Raw genomic sequence first — 21,264 nt, forward strand, 5'->3', positions numbered from 1 at the left:
GTAAAGGGCAGTCATAACCACGATGTGGCCCTCAATAAAAAACAGTTTGACACCCCTGGTCTAGAGAGAAGCTTTGTGCTTTGTTGCTGTTTGTCCGACACGTACGTTGGGGGCGGATCAATCCATAAAGTGGTGCCATGAGTGTATGATCGATAATAGGCTGATTAGATCAATATTTTTATTTTCACAATAATTTTTTGGGTAATTTTTATCAATAGTTACAAACTCAGAGAATAAGTTCCTGGACACTCAATGACTTTGAGGGTAAAAAAACTAAATATTTAATCCAATCCAATCCAATCCACTTTATTTATATAGCACATTTAAACAACAATAACGTTTCCAAAGTGCTGCACAGCCATGTTAAAAACAATTGTAAAAAAAATAAATAAATAAGTAAATAAAATAAAATAAAATAAAAAGTGTGTATATATATATATATATATATTATGCTCCACCAATGACTGAATAAAAACAAAAACAAAAAAAAAAAATATATATATATATATATATAAAACCAATAAAAACAATATAAAAACAAATATGATTAAAAACTATTTTAAAGGGTAAAATCAATTAAAACAGTAAAATAGAAATCAAAGTGTATAAAAAACACAGAGGAGAACAGAGGACCACACAACTCACGTAGTGTTAAAAGCCAAAGAATAAAAGTGGGTCTTAAGACGAGACTTAAAACACTCCACTGTGGAAGCAGTTTGAACATGGAGCGGCAGAGTGTTCCAGAGCTTAGGGCCGACCACAGAGAAGGTCCTGTCTATTTAATGAGTAGTTTAACGCTTATCCAAGCTGCATTCGGGCGGAAGTCGGGGTACACCCTGGACTAGTTCTATCATTTGAAAATGTATGCTGGATGATCCATTCGAAAGTTGTATTTTTGCCACAATGCATCTGGCAAGCATATATGTTAAATTATGCACAAAAACAATATGATTTTGGATGAAGACGCTACTAAAATGCATAGCACGCAATATCAAATTGCCTCCAGCCTCCTGTCGGTGATGTCAGAAGGTTGATGCAGGGCCTCCCACATTTTGGTGCTAAAAATGGGCATTCCGAAATGTGCTGAAACAGACTGTCTATTTTGGGGTTAATTTTACCTGGAAGCATACTTTTTAGGTCCACCACCATGAATAAGGGCCAATGTTGTCTGCATTAAAGGGATAATCTTAAGGGGCACAAGCAAAGTTGATTTCTCCACTTCTTGGCAATGACAAGTTGACTCCATCAGTGCGTTTATGTGCACTAAAACATTTTGATTCTTGAAATAGTTTGTCTCTCCATTTTCTTACATCTCTGTGAAGTCAACAATAGGTCTGCACGAATCCCAACTTTTTTCTCTTAAAAGTAAATTTTTTATTCTTATTTTAATAGTTTTGTGGTACAATCTTCAAAGTTCAAGAAAGGGTGGAGGTTATGTAATTTGTACTGAAAAGGCTAATACAGAGGCTGAAAAGGTTATACTGTACTGTACATATAATTAAACACAAATCTTTTTCTATTCATTATTTGTTTTAATATATATTTATTTTATAATTTCAGCGTTTTCTCATTACATAATGCCTTTAAACTCTTTTTCCATTTTTAATGGATATTGGTTTTCTTTTAGTTTTGCATTGTGTTATCGGCCTATTAAAAAGATGCATTTTACATATTGCCCCTGGGCTACACTTTGAACACTTGATTGATTGATACTTTTATTAGTAGATTGCACAGTTCAGTAGATATTCCGTACAATTGACCACTAAATGTTAACACCGGAATAGGTTTTTCAACTTGTTGAAGTCGGGGTCCACGTTAATCAATTCATGGTTTACATATTTCAGAATTGTCACCAAATGAGAGAATGGTGTATTTTAGATTTGTATATAAGTTCTTAACACTTGTGAAAGTTATAAAAGGTCGGGTTGTTTCTGGAAGTTTTCTGTCTGTTACATCTAAAGTTACTACATTACCCAGAAGTCTTAACGGTAGCATATCCTAAAGTATAGACTTAAGTACTAGCAAGGAGCAAGTGAGTATCCTGCATAGTTGAAAATAAGTACCTGTAAGCTACTGTTCCTGCGTTATTGAAACAAGCAACAAACGTAATAATCTGCACGTTTCGGCTTATTTCAACAACAAAAATTGTATTCGCAATAGAATTGAAATAGATTGAAAATAATTAGTGTGGGTTTTGTAAGCCTGAACTAAGCTTAACATTAACAGCGTTAGACAACTTAAAAAGTATTGTCCGTCTCTCAATTAATATATTTCGGTGGATGAGGAAAAACACAGCCGACATCTTTAATCATACTTCATTTAGTGACATAAGTACATATACAACAATTTAGACAATGTCATTGACATGAAATCCAACAGTTAACAATAATCCACTCAACTGCAGAAAAGTTTGTATTTAAATATCAATCACTCAATCAAACTGTATTTGTAGGGCTAACCAAAGTGTTGGACAACGGTGCTAAAAAAATACCCAAGAAAGAGAAAATAAATAAAAAGGAATGGAAAAAAAACTGAAAGAAAAATATAATAATATAATAGGTTAAAACTCAGAACAAAAGTGGTGAATGCTGAAAGCAGAATATTATCTTACTAAATTTAAAACGTTAAAACCAACTTTGTGTGGCACAATTATTCTCTGCATTTGACCCATCACCCTTGATCACTCCCTGGGAGGTGAGGGGAGCAGTGAACAGGAATCATTTTGGTGATTTAACCCTCAATTCCAACCCTTGATGCTAAGTGTCAAGCAAGGAGGTAATGGGTCCCCTTTTTATAGTCTTTGGTATGACTCGGCCGGGGTTTGAACTCACGACATACCGATCTCAGTGCGAACACTCTAACCACAAGGCCACTGAGTATGTCTCTTAATAACACCTTAACTACAATAACAAAAACATTTGCCATTTAAACTCACAGAGCATTACTAACAACATAAAAGAACTGTGGAAAGGTATCACTAAGGTGTATTTCTGCATTTTAGGGAGGCTTGTTTCACCCGAATGAATGCATTGTTTTAGTACATGCAAATATAGTACGTGACGTGCACTTGCAAGCAGACCAATGTGACTGTTATGAGACGTGCTATTAGAAACCTGAAGATCTTGATTCTTGCATGTCTTGAGTTAGCAGCTGTCGACAGTTGCAAGTTAAATATCCTAATCGGCAGAATTGTAATTAAAAATTTTACATGAGACAAGATTATGCATTGATTTTGCTGCACAATAATGTATTGATACTGGGGCTGCAACAAACAACTATTTTGAGAGTCAATTAGTCATCAATGATCTTAACGATTAGTCGACTAAGGCATGTGATTTTTCCGTCTATAGTCGGAAATCCGTGTTTTTTATCCCTGTAAAAATTAAAAAAGAAAATTTTTTTTGTTTTGTTTTTGTTTTTCCAGACCTACATTGTGTTAAAATCTTGATCCGTGTCTTTGCCATACCTGCCAGCAACTATGGTATTCCCGTAATGAGTATGGATATTGATAATCCAGTGGTAAAACCTACGGTTTTCCATTGAAAATGATTAAACTTAAAAATTGAAGCTATGAAGCAAAGCAACTCCACAGGCAGGGGACAAAACATACTGGAAACACCAATGATGATTGGTTGGTTGGTTTACTACAAACCCCGTTTCAATATGAGTTGGGAAATTGGGTTGGATGTAAATATAAACGGAATACAATGATTTGCAAATCCTTTTCAACCCATATTCAATTGAATGCAATACAAAGAAAATATATTTGATGTTCAAACTCATACACTTTATTTATTTTTTTGCAAATAATTAATTTGTAATTTCATGGCTGCAACACGTGCCAAAGTAGTTGGGAAAGGGCACTTTCACCACTGTGTAACATCACCTTTTCTTTTAACAACACTCAATAAACGTTTGGGAACTGCGGAAACTAATTGTTGAAGCTGTGAAATAGGGCTGGGCGATATTGCCTTTTTTTAATATCGCGATATTTTTATGCCATATCGCGATATACGGTATATATTACAATATTTTGCCTTGGCCTTGAATGAACACTTGATGCATATAATAACAGCAGTATGATGATTCTATGTGTATACATTAAAACATCCTTCTTCATACTGCATACATATATGCTACTTTTAAACTTTCATGCAGAGAAGGAAATCACAACTAAGTCAATTGACCAAAAGTGTATTTATTAAATTTATTAAGCAATGGCACAAACATTCAAGTCATTTCCAAAATATAAAGTGCAAGATTGTCAGAGACATTTTAAGTGTCAAATAAAAATGATTGTAGCTGAGATAGGCGCCAGCGCCCCCCGCGACCCCAAAAGGGAATAAGCGGTAGAAAATGGATGGATGGATAAAAATGAGCTGCATAATAGGAAATCAAATAGTATTCTTCCTTCACTATGTGGTATGTTATTACGGTTATGAAATTCTTTTCATTCTCTAGCAGGTGACTTTTCAAATGATACTACATATTAGCAGTAATGCTAGTTTTTATAGCAACGCTTGTACCGCATGCTTGACTTATTACGGTTGTCTGTTCGACATATTCCCACTTGAAGCCGAACCACCGCCAGACGATGGAAACCCTGCTGTTTTTATTGGGAATTAAGTCTTCTTTCATTTGTTACCAGATCCGCACCTTCTTTCTCTCGTATTCCCACAGCTACGTTAGCAGCTAACGTTAGCCACTCCGCTACCTCTCTGTTGGGCGAGGGTGTGTATGTGAAGTATGAAGTGACAGTTGTGACGTATGTAATAATGTGCGCCTGCTTGTCTGTGAGGAGAGACAGGAAAGAGTGAGAAGAGCCTGAATGCCCGCAGCTAAAGCAACTGCATTAGAACGTATACTTGAATATTACGATATAGTCATTTTCTATATCGCACAGAGGCAAACCCGCGATATAGCGATGTATCGCCCAGCCCTACTTTGAAAGTGGAATTGTTTCCCATTCTTGTTTTATGTAGAGCTTCAGTCATTCAACAGACCCGGGTCTCCGCTGTCGTATTTTACGCTTCATAATGCGCCACACGTTTTCGATGGGAGACAGGTCTGGACTGCAGGCGGGCCAGGAAAGTACCCACACTCTTTTTTTTACGAAGCCATGCTGTTGTAACACGTGCTGAATGTGGCTTGGCATTGTCTTGCTGAAATAAGCAGGGGCGTCCATGAAAAAGACGTCGCTTAGATGGCAGCATATGTTGTTCCAAAACCTGTATGTACCTTTCAGCATTAATGGTGCCTTCACAGATGTGTAAATTACCCATGCCTTGGGCACTAATGCACCCCCATACCATCACAGATGCTGGCTTTTGAACTTTGCATCGATAACAGTCTGGATGGTTTGCTTCCCCTTTGGTCCGGATGACACAATGTTTCCAAAAACAATTTGAAATGTCAACTCATCAGACCACAGAACACTTTTCCACTTTGCATCAGTCCATCTTAGATGATCTCGGGCCCAGAGAAGCCGGTGGCGTTTCTGGATGTTGGTCATGAATGTCTTTTGCTTTGCACAGTAGAGCTTTAACTTGCACTTACAGATGTAGCGACGAACTGTATTTAGTGACCGTGGTTTTCTGAAGTGTTCCTGAGCCCACGTGGTGATATTCTTTAGAGATTGATGTCGTTTTTTGACACAGTGCCGTCTGAGGGATCGAAGGTCACTCTCATTCAATGTTGGTTTCCGGCCATGCCGCTTACGTGGAGTGATTTTCCAGATTCTCTGAACCTTTTTGATGATATTGTGGACCGTAGATGTTGAAATCCCTAAATTTCTTGCAATTGCACTTTGAGAAACGTTGTTCTTAAACCGTTTGACTATTTGCTCACATGGAACCGGGGTTTGTATCTTTTCTCAAAGACACAACTTGCATTTAACTAAAATGTTATTTACTTTGTGCCCGACAACTCATATGGAAACGGGGTTTGTATGATGAGTCACGATTGGTTAAGATTAGAGCAAAGCATTACGGACAGGCCAATCAGAGGCAAGATCATCATCATTTTCTTTTATTTCTTTCATGAAAATTCATATATACAAGCCACGTACAGTTAACACTTTCATTGTTTGTTTGTTTCTTACACATTTCCATGATCAGAAAGGAAGAGATTGAAGAAAAATATTGTTATATTAATCTGCCCCCCTTTTTTAACACAAATTATTTTAGATGACTATCACTGTTCCCTCCATCAACACCTGAACTCCAACATACTTTTTAATTTTCGTTTAAGCATTTTCCCAATGACACGTCCAATCAAAATCAAAAACCAGTTTGATATAATGCCATGTGTCTCTTTTTGTAACTCTTTTTAAATTTAAAAATATTCTTGCAACTTTTTAAGTCTTTCTTTAGAGAATTCCATGCTTTCACACCAGCAACAGATAAATTGTTTCAAAATGTTTCAAATGTGTTAGCGCTCCTGAATGTTTAAAGTCATACTGCCTTCTGTGATTAGCATCTTCAGACGTGAACACGAATTACCTTTGTAAGTCCTTCGGAAGAACTTTATTTCGAGCTTCGAACATCACTAATAGAGTATGCAATTAGAGTATGCAATGTCTTTTAGTTTTAATAATCCTGACCTAACGAAAAGTGGATTTGTGTGGCCTCTATATCCTACTTTAAAAATAATACAATGACTCTTTTCTGTAAAAGAAAGGTCAGGTCATCAAACCAGGAAGGGAAATCACAACAGACACGCACATCCCAAATGACGACGAGAGTCGGAGAAGAGAAGAGGGACTATTCAAGCGGGCGACTTTATATATTAAAAAACTAGTGGAAGGTCGCAGATGGTTTCTCTTCATTAGATTTTTCTTTTAGCGATGTAGATGATGTCCAGGAAACCCACAATGCGTCTACTTGGCCACATTTGGACCAATGTATGCGTCTAAATAAAACATTCATTTGATTTGTTTACCATGTAAGCCCATATCAAAACTGCTCTCGACAGAGAAGACTGGAATACACATTTAAGAACACAAATGATTGTGGCAGACGTGATAAATGTTGCTTAAGTATAGCCTGTTTAAATGCTAAATTAAATTTTCATTGGTGTTTTAGAACAAGACAGTAGCTGACATTGTATATTATTTCTACTGTTTATATTTTGACATTGAATAGTTAAATCATTTTCAAACAAACATGACTGCAATATATTTATTTCATGCTTTTCAGATAAAGGAAGTTTGCTAACATAATAAACATTGTTTGTACTCTTCATGGATTTTGCATATCGAGCAGTTAGAAGTAGAGATGGCGTCGAAGAGACACAAATTGGCTATAAAATCCAAGGCAGAATTCACTAAAGCAGAAACAAAAAGGAAAATGCAAGCTGCTCAGAAATTTGCCAGGAATGTTCATGTCAGAGCCATCAAAGAAAAAATGCTAAATTAATTTGTAATTTATGTAAATAATTAGATGAACCATCTGTGGCTGTAAAGTGAACACTAGCTGATGTCACCTGTCACTAGGCAACAGGCACCAACTTTTAAAAGGCACACACTGCTGTCATATTTATGAAACCTATCTCAACTGCATTATGCAGGATATTTGAAGTTTATTTTTTAAGTAACGCCTTATTTTCTCTAGTAATTCATTATATTTATTAAAGAGTAATTATGTTAGTAATTCAATGACATTTTTGGTAAAGATCAATTATTTTCATGTTGCTGACATTTAAACATGTCCTCTGAAACCAAAGGACTTTATTTCACATTGTGTTAGTTTGTGTTTGTTAGCTGAAGAATTGAGCAAAGCTAAATGTTTTTTTAAAGAAGATCGGAGATTGTATTTGACTTTTCTTATATTATTTCAAAGCTTCTTCTTACCACCTCTTAAGTTGGGATTCTATCATGCAAAACTTACTTTTCTTACGTGTTGGTACCTGTTTTTGTGTATTTGAGATCCCCATCAGTCCTGATAATTGAACAAGGAATGGTGATGTTTAGTACTGTAAACTAATATTTCCATTTATGCGCCAAAAACATGCACCTGGGAATAGGTTGATTGGCAACACTAAATTGGCCCAAGTGTGTGAATGTGAGTGTGAATGTTGTCTATCTGTGATGAGGTGGCGACTTGTCCACGGTGTACGCCGCCTTCCGCCCGAATGCAGCTGAGATAGGCCCCAGCATCCCCTGCGACCCCGAACGGGACAAGCGGTAGAAAATGGATAGATGGATGGAGTTAGTTATGGGCCAAACTATATCGGGATATGAGTTTTGAGCTAAATTGCCTAGCCATACACTAGCACAGTTTTGGGATGTTCTTAGTGTCAATTTGAGTGTTGCAGGAGGACTTATGATGGCATTGTGTTAATATGTATGAGGGCACGTGTACCTTGTTTGAGTGTTAAGAAAGAAATGGTGATATATATATATTTTTTTTGTCCTGTCCAGCTTCTCAGGCAAATCGTATAGTTGATGCAGATGCCCATATCGGCTGTTCAGATTTACTTTACAAAAGAGAAGTGTAAGATACTTCTCTTGTTGCCCTATTTGAATTTGACTTTATTAAATGTATTTATATTATCATTTGGTGCAGGAGGGGATAGAAAGAGAAAACATGGAAGACAGCGGGAAATTGTGGGGACAAGAGGGGGATTAGACAGAGACAAAAACAACAACAGCAAACACAACAATAACAACAACAACAACAATAGAACAACACCAGCACATATGATACGTAAAAATGATGGTAAAAGTGATAGCAAAGAAGCTGTTAGCGAAATAAATAATACTGGAATGAAAATGAGCATTTTTACACTACAACTGCAGCATTACAAATACCAATATAAATAGCGCTATTGATAATGAACAATACCAGTAATTTTCTTCTATTATCAACAATACAGTTGTTTAAATGCAATAATACATATACGTAATGATAACTACAGATAAAAAAGGAACACCGAAAGATGGAGGGGAATAAAGAGAAGCAACCTATACTAATCTTGTAGATTGTTATAGTAACAATAGTTTGAGCTTTGTCACTGTGCCATGTGTTACCCAGTTTCCCCTAGGGCAACAACGTTAATATATGTTCGATGAAACATGGTTGTGCATGAGTGTATGTATGTATGTATGTATATGTACTTGTATATATGTACAGAATGTGTAAATGAATGTTTGTTCAGTGAATGTATATGTACAGTATGTTTATATATATGTTTGTACTGTGAATATGCGTGTGGATCTGCAAACTTTGAGTATGTAGGTATGTAATATATTTGTGTATGTATGTGGGAGCGTACGTAACTATGTATGTATGTATGTATGTATGTATGTATGAATGAATGAATAACGGTGTGTGTGTGAGTATATGTGTATTTGTTAGGGGTGTAACGGTACGTGTATTTTTATTGAACCGTTTGGAGGTGTACCGAACGACACGGACATATTAAGTAGCGCACCGCACGATGTGTAAACAATGCACACCGAGGAACCATGAATTGATTTAAACAAGTAGAAAAACTTATTCGGGTGTTACCATTTAGTGGTCAATTGTACGGAATATGTCCTGAACTGTGAAATCTACTACTAAAAGTTTCAATCAATCAAAAAAACAACACACGGCATGCTAGCAACAACTGGGCTATGGTAGACTGACCACACCTCCTCTTTTCACCGGATATGTCCTCTTTGCGGAGCTGTCCAGGTGGAGTTTCTTAAATCCCTCGAATGTCCGGCATTTTAAGTTAGGTTTACGTGTATTTTCAATGTACATTCAGGGTTAAGAAGGGGTTAAAAACAAAAAAAAGTGGTGCACGCAGAAAGATTTGTGAGGGAGGAGCAGAGAGAGCGAGAGAGTTATGATAAATTCGCATGCGTCGCCAGGCTCTGCTTTTTACCCAAAGATTTATCAGATTTTATTTTTATTATCTATAGCAGGGGTGTCGAAAGTGTGCCCCGGAGGCCATTTGCGGTCCACAGCTAATGTTTTAAAGGCCCACGGCACATTCTAAAAATACTATTAAAATAAACAAAAACATAAACAAAAGTGAAATAAAAAAGCTTAATGCTAAATGTAATTTAGAAAAAGTTGCAACGTTGACTAATAAAACAAAGCTGTTTTTTGTTTTTTTCCAAACTATCTTTGCTCAAAACATAATATTGAATCAAAATCTAATGGTATTATGAATTATTGACCTATCCAAGTTTCCGATTACTTCACATCAAATACTGCACTAGGAAAAATAGTTTTGGTTGAAGATTTAGCAAATTTGTTAAATAAATAATCAAAACATGTATATTTAGTTTTTTTCTTACTGTACCGAAAATGAACCGAACCGTGACCTCTGAACCGAGGTATGTACGAACCGAAATTTTTGTGTACCGTTACACCCCTAATATATATATATATATATTTACTGTATGTATATATAAATATATATATATATATATATATATATATATATACTGTATATATATATATATATATATATATATATACACTCATACACCTACATATACTGTATATGTATGTATGCGCACACACATATACATGCATACGCACAGTTACATACATACATACATACATACATCCATCCACACACACACACTCATGTGTATACAACAACAAATTCACACGCAGGCCGGCGGGACAACGATCAAGTCCCGGCGCCCACTGAGAACTACCCGATCCCTCCCCACCCCCAAGCCCCACAGGTCCGGCCGCGCACCCCCGTCACCCAGGGACAACCCCCGACAAGCCCGCCTCCGACGACGGCCCAAAACCAGGCGTGAAGGGCACCACAGGGCCACACCCGACAAGCCAACCAACACGACAATAAACAAGTATGAAGTTCGTCAGCCCCAACAACCACCACGAGCGCACGCTGCCACCAGTCACATCAGCCACCCCCCTGCACCGGACCCAGCAGCCACGGGTGTCCACGCCATAAACAAACGGCAGCAGAAACAGCAGCTGCAATACCCCCAGAAAGCCAGCACTACCCTATCAAAGCGATCAAAGAAACTGCGACCGGCAACCACACGCCAACAGGATCACGTAGACCAGCCCGTGCCAGTACACAAGTCAGCCCAAACGCCATCATGCAAACAAGAGACATTAACACCTCCTCCACCAATAGACCCCACCACCCCAACGCGCACAAACACACCACCGCCCAAACAACCAAGACACAGCATCTAGACCAGACAAGGGGGCCGCACCTCCACCGCATCAAGTCACCAACACAGACACCACAGCGCAAGGTCGGAGCACACGGACACGGACCCCACCCAACAGGAAGCGAGACTTGTGCGACACCACACACAAATAAATAATTTAAAAAAATGTCAATAATTAAAAAATTTAAACAATAAATGGATTAAAATAAATATATTTAGAAAAGTAATAATAGTAAAAATGTAATAATAATACATTTAACTTCAGCGAGGTCTTTGCCTGGGAATGGCAGGCCACCATACCGCAGTCCCCGCAACCCGTGCCGGCCGAGCAGGCAATGAGGGGTGCGCCGTACTCCAGAACCCAAACCCCCTCTTGCATGTGTACAAGGAAATGGTGATACTTAAGACATTTCATATTGCTACAAAAAATGGTATGTGCTAAAAGAAAAAAATGCCTGTGATACTAATTTTTTTTCATTTGGTATCACCGGTGCTACTGATGAAAAAGCCAAGCGTGCAACACTGCCCTAAGTGACACTGCTTTAATTAACAGTCTTGTGCAATATATTTTATTCATCAAAACGTATTTGCAGTCCCAAACTAGAAATAGATCACATAGGTTTAAAGTGAAAGAGTTTCATCTGTCCTAATTCTATAAATGAGGGCCTCTCTAGAGGATCAGGTGGTGCAGTTCTTGTCTTTGAGCTACCCCCCGTCTCTTTTCCTGTCATAGCGCTTGTGTAGTTTTACCTGCTCAAGTGTCACCTAATCCCTGCCCCCGGCCCTGCTGTGCCACTGACCCCCACCCCCAGACAATGGTGCGGAGCTGACATTACCATGACCTAATGGAGAAAAGGGCGAGCCCAATTTCCAAGGAGGGCATCCCACTGAAACCAGAGTTAACTCTGTTGAGAGGACACACTTTTTTTTGTTTTAAATGAAACCATGTTACTGTACTCCTTCTCCACCCTTTTTGGCCTTTGTGCCAGAACAGAACATGATCCTTGTTTGGTTGAAATGTGTTTAAAAAGGAAGATGAGAGCAGGGAGATGGGTTCCCTTTTCTTTGCTGTAATGTAATTATGTGGCACATTTTGGCCAACTTTCATTTGAAAGTTTAGACGGATGTAACTAAAAGGACAAGCCGTGACACATTGTAGTTTATTGAACTGGCTTTGTTTTCAGGTTATCACCTCTTAATTATTGAGTTGTGTGTAGCTTGATTAGGAAATTGCTTTGTCTAGGTGCGCCATAATCCAAAATGAATCCCTAAATGATTGTTGGTTCAGTTGTGTTTCACTGACATTGCCAAGAAGGACATTCTTCCACATTTTCCTGTAACAGCGGGCATAAATCCTAATTAAAAAAGCAAATATTATATAGGTTATATTAAGGAGATTAAGAATCGAGAATTGTTCTTTAGGATCAATAACACTCTCTGCTCTCCACTAACTACCGTTCTTTTTGTTGTTGTTGTAATTTCACACTAATAATTTTTTGTTTTCTGTGTTTTGTAGCTTTAGGTGGCGTCCGTGTAGGCAGAGCGTGAGCGAGACGGAAGGAAGGACAGAAGGAAGGTGGAAATGGAACTGCCAAATCATGCCAAACAACTGCTGTTGCAACTTAACCAACAGAGAGCCAAGGGGTTCCTCTGTGATGTCATCATTGTGGTGGAGAACGCGCTCTTTCGTGCCCACAAGAACATCCTTGCGGCGAGCAGCATCTACTTCAAATCTTTGGTCCTCCACGATAACCTCATTAACCTTGACACAGAGATGGTTAACCCCTCTCTGTTCAGGCAAGTTCTGGACTTTATTTACACTGGTAAGCTGCTGTCCTCTTCGGATCAGAGCAGTGAGCAGAATTTCAGTGCCCTCTTAACTGCAGCCAGCTACCTCCAGCTCCATGACCTTGCCGCGCTGTGCAGAAAGAAGCTCAAGCGTAATGGTGGGAAACCCTTGCCAGGTAAACCCTCCACCCCAGGTCCTCTTAGCCGCTTACGCCTCAATAACCAGCGCCTTTCGTCCTCTACGCCGGCTGGGCCCAACAACCACTATCCTACCACCCCTTCAGATGCCGACCAGCCACAACCAGATGAAGGCCTTCGGGACAAACTCTCAGATGACGAGATGTTGATTGGCAGCTCCAGGAGAAACGGCAGTAGTAACGGTAACCTCAGCAGTGGAGGAAGTGCGGGTGAGCCTGATCTTGGGCTAGACCTGACCAAAAAGAGCCCCCCTTCTGCGGGAACAGCCACAGATGCACTCAGCCCCCACAGCAACTCCCAAGAATCCCCTCAATCTGCCTCAGTATCCACAACCAACAGTGCCTCGCTGGATGACTCCTCGACCACCCTCCCGTGTGCGGACATTTGCATCTCCGATCCCAATGAGCTCAACTGCAAAGCCGAGGACACCCAGCAAGATGGACCCCCAGCCCAGAAAAAGTCCCGGCAGAGTGGGCGCAAGAATGAATGGCCCAAGAGAGAGGCATCAGGGTTGAGGTCTGACGATCATCACAGGCCCCTTGTTAATGGGGTGATAGTGGTACCTAAAGATGGCCGCAACTTTAGTGGGGCATCTGGAGGAAATGGTAGCAGCTTCAACTCCGACCAAACCCTCCAGTGTAAAGACGAGGAAGAGGGGGGAGAGAACGGCCAGGACCACAGCGAAGAGAGTGGACAAAGTGATGGAGAGAGCACAGGGAAAGGAGTGGGAACAGGCTTGGGCCAACATAACGCCAACTACGTGTACCGCCAGGAAGGTTTTGAACCAGCATTCGGAGACAACCTTTACGTGTGCATTCCCTGTGGAAAAGGCTTTCCTAGCTCAGAGCAGCTCAACGCTCACGTGGAGACCCACACTGAGGATGAGTTGTACATCAAAGAGGAAGGGGGGACCTATGTGAAAGAGGAAGATGAGGAGGAGGCCGAGGACCTTTCCACACCCGTAGGCCCCTCCAACTTCGGCTCCGAAACGCGCCCCTTCAAGTGCACTGTCTGCAATAAGAGCTACAAGGACCCGGCTACGCTGCGCCAACACGAAAAGAGCCACTGGCTTACCCGGCCCTTTCCTTGCAACATTTGTGGCAAGATGTTCACCCAGCGGGGCACCATGACGCGCCACATGCGCAGCCACCTGGGCCTCAAGCCCTTCGCATGTGAAGAGTGCGGCATGCGCTTTACTCGGCAGTACCGCCTGACGGAGCACATGCGTGTCCACTCTGGGGAGAAGCCGTACGAATGCCAGCTCTGCGGCGGGAAGTTCACTCAACAACGCAACCTCATCAGCCACCTGAGAATGCACACCTCACCCTCCTAGAAACAAGCCAAAGAACTCTTGGAATAGAAAAACAAATTGCTCTACCTTTTTTTCCAACGAAGAAATGCACATGTACACGTTGAACACACACTTCTACATATTACCTTTGGTTTACGAAGCCCTGGCTAAGTGAATGTTGTAGCCACACTGGGCAATGATGGAGTTGTCAGTTCCTTATTGGTTTAAAGTGACACACGCTCACCTCTCAGGAGTTCTAGTGGGACCGTTTACTCCTCTTTATCTCTATCTTGACTGTCTTTCAGCCCCGAGTCACAAAACGGAAGTGTTATAAATTTGTGACTTGTGCTCTTTTTAAGGCCGATAAATGTGAATGTGGCTACCAATGTAATGTCCAGCCCTAATGTCCACCTCAGTAGGCTTCCTCTCGTCTACCTTTTTTAAAGCATTTTGTCCGGATGTTTTCCAAACTTCAAAAGTCCCCTCTGCTCTCTGGCGCTATACTAACCAAAAAGCCCAATGAAACCAATACTGGCAATAATTCAGCAAAAACAAAGAGTGTTTCTACTCTTGACAGCTTTATATTCTTTTATGTTAAGCGATGGTGGATGTAAAACGAGGGGGGACTGGGGTGTGACTACCTCCATGCTTTAACTGGAAAAAAGGTTTCAGGTGGGATCACGTTGGGTCAGGTTGTAGTTCAAAGTAAGACGTTGAAAAAGTTCTCCTCATGGATGTATTCCAGAGAGGACATTGCTAGTGCACTGGGGAACCAATAATCTGGGTTTGCAAAGAGGAACCTCTTGAGGTACTTGTTTTAAAGAACTTATGTTTCAGTGAATGTTTAAACTGGAAGGTCTTGGGATTTTACTTGTGGTGAGGGAGGAATTTGGTCAGGGTGGGGGGGTCTTTTTTTAAAGGGGCTAATAAGAGGGTGTTTTGGATTGGACAAATATGTTCAGTGGGTACGTTTTGTTTTGTGTCTGTATAGCTTTCCTCCCCTTGAGAAAAAAAAGTCTATATGGGCTTGTGACCTCGCTACCTCTGATTACTCTTATGAACACTATATGTTGATTAGTTTCTATGTAATTAATTGTAAAAAGTGTGTAGATTATCTTCACCTGATGCTTTAACCTGCCCATCTCTCAACACAGGTTTTTAATACTCATAGATTTCACTCATTTATGTTGTGCTTAACAACCGTCTTTACTCCAAATATATTCTAGCTTTTCGGGTGCTACGCTCACAGTGGCGCTGCCTCAAAATCTACTGTAGCGTCTTTTCGAAGGAAAGTAATGTTTAGTTGGTTGAGGGGTATAGTGTTCCAAAGATCTTGTGAATGTGGAGAAGAGAGCTAACTAACAAACATTGCTAGACAAGTTCAAAACCAAAGCTTTTAAATAAAAGATGTACTTAAGATATATAGCATACTAAATTATTTCACTTTTTGATTTCGTTTTTATTTTGCTGTACAATATGAATTAAGAATTATATCGTAAGTCCATACAAAAAAAAAATCCACTCTTGATGGTGTTTTTGCCAATGACTCTTAGAGTGAGGAAGCTTCTCGTGTTTTGCAAGGAAAGCTTGTGCTGATTGGTGGGCCGGTGAACTTTACCACCTAAAGAAACTGCTGGTAAAGTTGTTGTTTTTTTGCTTTGTTTATATCCAGAGTCCTTATCACTTTATATTCCTTTAACTTTAAAAACAGGACCTGATGACATTGTGTTCTGTTCAGACCAAAAAAAAGAAAAATAATAATAATAGTAAAAATTAAAAAAAAAAAAACGACTTTTAATCAGAATTTTAATGTGAAGTTCAAGTTACTTGTTATTTCCTTTTGAGCCAGACTTGTGAAAACTTGTAACAAGAAGGGAGAAGCAGAGATGCACTGGACAGCTACTCCTGCAAAAAACTGTTTTGTTTTTTTTAGCCGTCGTCTCTAAATGTGTTTCACTGTATCACAGATTGGTTTTAAGTTATTTTCACCTCCCGAAGCTTTACCTCATAAGTGTGCTTGTAATTGGGCCATCTTGTCATTTTCACTAAAGTCTGTCCAGTGAATCCATTCTTAACAGTTACATTGTACTTCACTACAAGTTTTTGGTATAGGCATTCCTCATTTTTTGATTTTTTTGTTTGTCTGATACCTTTGTTGTCGTCTTGGTATGTGAATTATTCATAATGTAGCGATGCAGCCACAGTTACAAACATCATTACTGTTTTTAAGGTACCTGCATCCCTGGATTAGTTACTACTCGGTTGGGTGTTAAGCAGTTATTTGTTGATTAGTAATTGCATGGTACATGCATGTGCCCCCTACCCCCCAAGTACAAACATGTATTCATCAATCTGGAGTACATTGCCTTTTTGTACCTCAATGTGCAGCTCAGTGTCTGTCATGCAAAGGATGTTTTTTGTTTTGTTTTTGTTTTTTTGTACATGATATCCAGCCATTGCTGTAATTGCTGCATTTGAATGCTTGCTTGTCGGACATAAACAAAGAAAAACTCCAAACTGTGACCATACTACTACTAATATTACTATTACTACTTCTACTATTACTACTACTAGAACTACTACTATACAAAATACTTCAGGGATTGTTCTGCATCTGTAGAATGCAGGCTCTCAGCTACATTTGTAAGACATAGTATTGTATCAATTTGTCTGTATTTTAACCATGGGGGGGGGATAAAGCAAAAAACACTAGTTTCATACGTAAAAACAAAAAAAGGGTGGGAGCGGGGGCTTTTTTCAACTAACACAAAGAGCCTTGACAAAAGGTGAGGCAGCTGGAAACAACAATTTTAGTTAATGACACAGTATGTTCATGAATAATTGCAAAGTTGTACAAAGAACTAAGAAGAAAAAGTAAAAAGCTCATACCCAAAATCCACAAACTATTTTTTAAACCAAAGCACATTTGAATGACTCTGGAACCATGTGTGGCTCTAGAAAAAAAAAAGAAACATGTATTTATCTCATTGTTTACAAACTTTTACAGTTTTTACAGACCTCACTTGAGGCCCAGCCAGTCAGAATTTTTTTTTTTCTGCTTTTCCACAACAGTTTTCTGCCAAAACAAAAGCACGGGTTGAACTGCTGCATATTCAGTTAGAGGGAGGGGTGTGTTTGCTTTTAGGTGCACTAACCCCACCCTCTGCCAGCTGGCTTTTGGTGTGACCTCATGCCCCTAATCACTCCCTCCTGCCATGCCCTCTGGCCTGTCTGGGGGGGGGGCAGTGCATCCTTGATGTGTTTATCAAAAGGCATTGTTAGTCAGGGTCTTTAGCTCTGTGTTGTGTATCGTGTTTGCCCTCATGCACTTGACGGCTCCCTCTTGGCGCTCCATCTGCAGGCGGGGCTTATTGTTACATCTCACTACGTCATCTCTGAATGTTGCTTTGATTTGTCCACCGCATGTAAAAAAATATATATATATCTGCTTTAGTCTTAACTGTGAATGTTGTTTTTCTTTTTTTTTGAAGCTGCCTGTTCGTTGGGTTAAAGCAGCACAAACCTCTGGCTGGCTGAGCCTCCTTACAAAGTTGGTGCAAACACTTGACAGTGTTCTCTCTCGCTTTTTTTTTTTTTTTTTTTAAATCAGATGTCTATTGTCAGTGATGAATGTATTTATTTGTGGTCCTGCCCTCACTTCTACAAATAATTGTGTGAGACGGAGGTGGAGGCAGGACCCCCAATTTTTTTTGTTTGGTTTTGTTAATGTTCTGAGGATTTCAAGCTGAGAATCATAAATGTGACACAAAACAGCCATTATTTTAGGGGGATTTTCGGTTTTTAAAAAAATATATATATTTCATTTTTTAGTCTTAATGTAATTCTCTGCGGGTGTTTTTTTTTTTTTTGTTTGCCCATCACACTGAAAGCCTCATGAGGGTCCTTGAAGGCCTCACGTGCAAACAGAATGGAGGCCACTATATTGTTTTAGATTATGCTCTCTGGGTGTTGCCATTAATCTGCCATTTCTTTAACCACAAACAAAACAAACATGCACATTGTTCTCTCTCCATTTTCTAAAATTTCGTCTTAAAACCTCTCGATTTCTACGACTTTAACTTAGTTCCACGTTTTTGTTTTTTATTCCCAGGGTAAGATATCTTCTTTACTAAGTGCACTTTTGAACGTTTTTTTTTTTTTTTTTTTAAACCTCCCACTCTGCTCTTATATTACTTATTACTGACGGTTCTCTGCCTCTGTTTTTAGAAATACCTCATCTCCCATTTGTGTCTCTTGGTGATATACTCCATTACCAAATATTTATGCAGTGTTACAAAAGCTTTAAAATATGTCCACACAATTGGACCGAGAGGCCACACTTTGCTCCAATGGCCTTTTTCCACTGCATGGTACCCATTTGCTTTGCCAGGAAGTCACTATCAGGTTTAAGAGTGGCAAGCTGATCCCACACGGGTGACATTAACTATTTCCTGATTGCTCGAGCAGATTTGACATTTGAGCACATATGGCTACAAATGACAAGAATAAACACATACCGTATTTCCTTGAATAGCCGCCTGGGCGCTAATTGATTTAAAACCTCTTCTCACCCCTGTGCTTACCAATGGCATGCAGTAAAAATTGAGTGTGATATAAAAAATAAAATAATAAAAAATTATTCTGCGGCCGTGGCCCGGTGGTTGGGGACCACTGCTCTACAACACGTCATCGCGCCCACCTTAACATCATGCTATCTGCGTGCCGGTCGGACGCATTCATAATCCCTGTTTCCTATTAGACATTGCAATGCATACTTGGTCAACAGCCATAACTTTTACACTGATGGTTGTGATATAAACAACTTTAACACTCTTACTAATATGCGCCACACTCTGTGAACCCACACCAAACACATTTCTGGAGAACATTGGCTCTGTAACACATTATAAACGCAACATAAGAATTACCCAGAATTCCAATGCATCCATGTCTCTTGGCCATATTATACACGCGCCCCCAACCCCGCCCACCTCAACCGTTGCACAGAGAGGGGGGGGGGGTTGGTGCTAGCGGGGTGTATAATATAGCCAAGAGTAATGGATGCATTGGAATTCTGGGTAATTCTTATGTTGCTTTTATAATGTGTTACAGAGCCAATGTTCTCCAGAAATGTATTTGGTGTGGGTTCACAGAGTGTGGCGCATATTAGTAAGAGTATTAAAGACAAGTTGTTTTGTATCACAACCATCAGTGTGAACTGTATGGCTGTGGAACAAGACCCCTGGTTTACACATAGTAAAAGCAAAAAAAAAAAGACTCCGCCATTTTGGAAATGACAACAGGGGAGGCGTCACTTGTGACATCACGACTTTGACCCGGCGGTAAAAGTAAGCATGTGCTAATAAATTTGGGGAGCGAGTTTGAACCGGCAGTAATTCAAGGCAGGCGCATATTACATGCCCGGCAGCCATTCAAGGAAATATGGTACCTTGTTATACTAGTTGTGTTATACGCCGCAGTATCCAAGTTGCTGCTGCTTCCCCTGTTGCTTACTACCCCTTATTCTCCTCCTCAATAACATTTGGCATCTTACGCCAAGAAGTAAATGCAGCAGGTCCTTGTTTGCCTTCGTTGTTACGAGCTTTCGAGTCAATGCGTAATGATTTTGGCAGTTTGGCAGTTGTCCGTTGTGAGGTGGAAAACAGTCTTTGAATAACAAAAAAACGAACGTCGCTCCACAGTCTCCACTTTGGTGCCGCCGTCCCATTTGATAGTGTAAAATGTTTAAGTTTATTTTGCGTTTCTATCTTCCACCTCACTGTTGACCTGTTAGGGCGTTGCGACGTCCTCTGCATTTCACTTCAGAAGTCTGAACCAAAGACAGTCTTAAACAATAAAATGCTGGCCAATGTTGTCAGCTCATCTTTGGCTTTATGTCAGATAGACCTGAACCTTATTCTAATATTTCTTAGTGCACAGCAACATCAGTATTTACAATACATGCAGTAATTCACAACACCAAAATACCCATTTCAGTGTTTACAGCAATTTACTCCATTACACCTCGTTATGTTTCTATCCGAACTAGTGAGTTATAGCTTCGGACATTTTCGTGCACGTCTTATACACACCAGGTTTTAAATTAAAGTGCACTTCGTTGCCAGAAAGATTTTTAGCAGCTAAAAAAGATGTAATCCGTTCAGATGGATGTATCAGGCGGGTCTGTTTTCCTTGGAAAAAACTGCTCAATAATGTATCAGGCTCCGTGGACTGAGAAGCTCTGCAACAGACATGTATGGTCTTCGCTGATGAATAATTAAGTATAAAAAGCCCCTTACAAAACACACTTTCCATGCAAAGATGCACACACAACTTCTCTATAGCGCCCATCAACAAACAAGATGATCTCAAACTGCAATGCCACACACACATCAGTATTAAGGTTTTTTTTTTTCTGTCTTTTTGTTGGCTTTTTGGCAGCACCCAGTCCGAGTTCTTTCTCTCTGTTCTTCATGTCCGTTACCTTGTCAGAGAGCTCTTGTATTCAGGTCAGAGCCGCCGCCGCTGTGCATTGCCAAGGCGCTAGCAAACTCTCTAAAAGTGTCATTAAAGTGTACTACAGCTGACCTCGGTACTCACAACCTTTGCAGTCTTAATGTACAGCAGTGAGGAAGAAGAAACTGTTATTTTAAGATCTTTTCATTAAAAGCTTGATTGAAAACCAAAACCTTTGCTTGTTTTTTCAATCGTGGTTGACTGGATGTTCTCTAATGCTTAGATCATGTCTACTTATATAAATGTTAGGGGAAACTGAACTCTTTGTGTGTTAAAGACATTTCACCTTTCATCCAAAAGGCTTCTTCAGTTTTAAACT

At 39.7% G+C, this 21,264-nt stretch overlaps 1 protein-coding gene across 2 annotated transcripts in view; it reads left to right on the forward strand.

Annotated features, from left to right (window-relative positions):
- Nucleotides 1–21,117, forward strand: part of hic2 (hypermethylated in cancer 2) — a 60,312-nt gene extending 39,195 nt beyond the window's left edge. For both annotated transcript variants that reach the window (XM_061898243.1, XM_061898238.1), the window contains one exon: nt 12,669–21,117. In XM_061898243.1, coding sequence (XP_061754227.1) covers nt 12,735–14,471 — 1,737 coding nt within the window. In that variant the 5' untranslated portion in view covers nt 12,669–12,734 and the 3' untranslated portion in view covers nt 14,472–21,117. The remainder of the gene's footprint in view (nt 1–12,668) is intronic.
- Nucleotides 21,118–21,264: the final 147 nt, after the last annotated feature.

The sequence above is a fragment of the Nerophis ophidion genome, linkage group LG01 (assembly GCF_033978795.1).
Source record: "Nerophis ophidion isolate RoL-2023_Sa linkage group LG01, RoL_Noph_v1.0, whole genome shotgun sequence".
NCBI classification, from domain to species: Eukaryota; Metazoa; Chordata; class Actinopteri; order Syngnathiformes; family Syngnathidae; genus Nerophis; species Nerophis ophidion.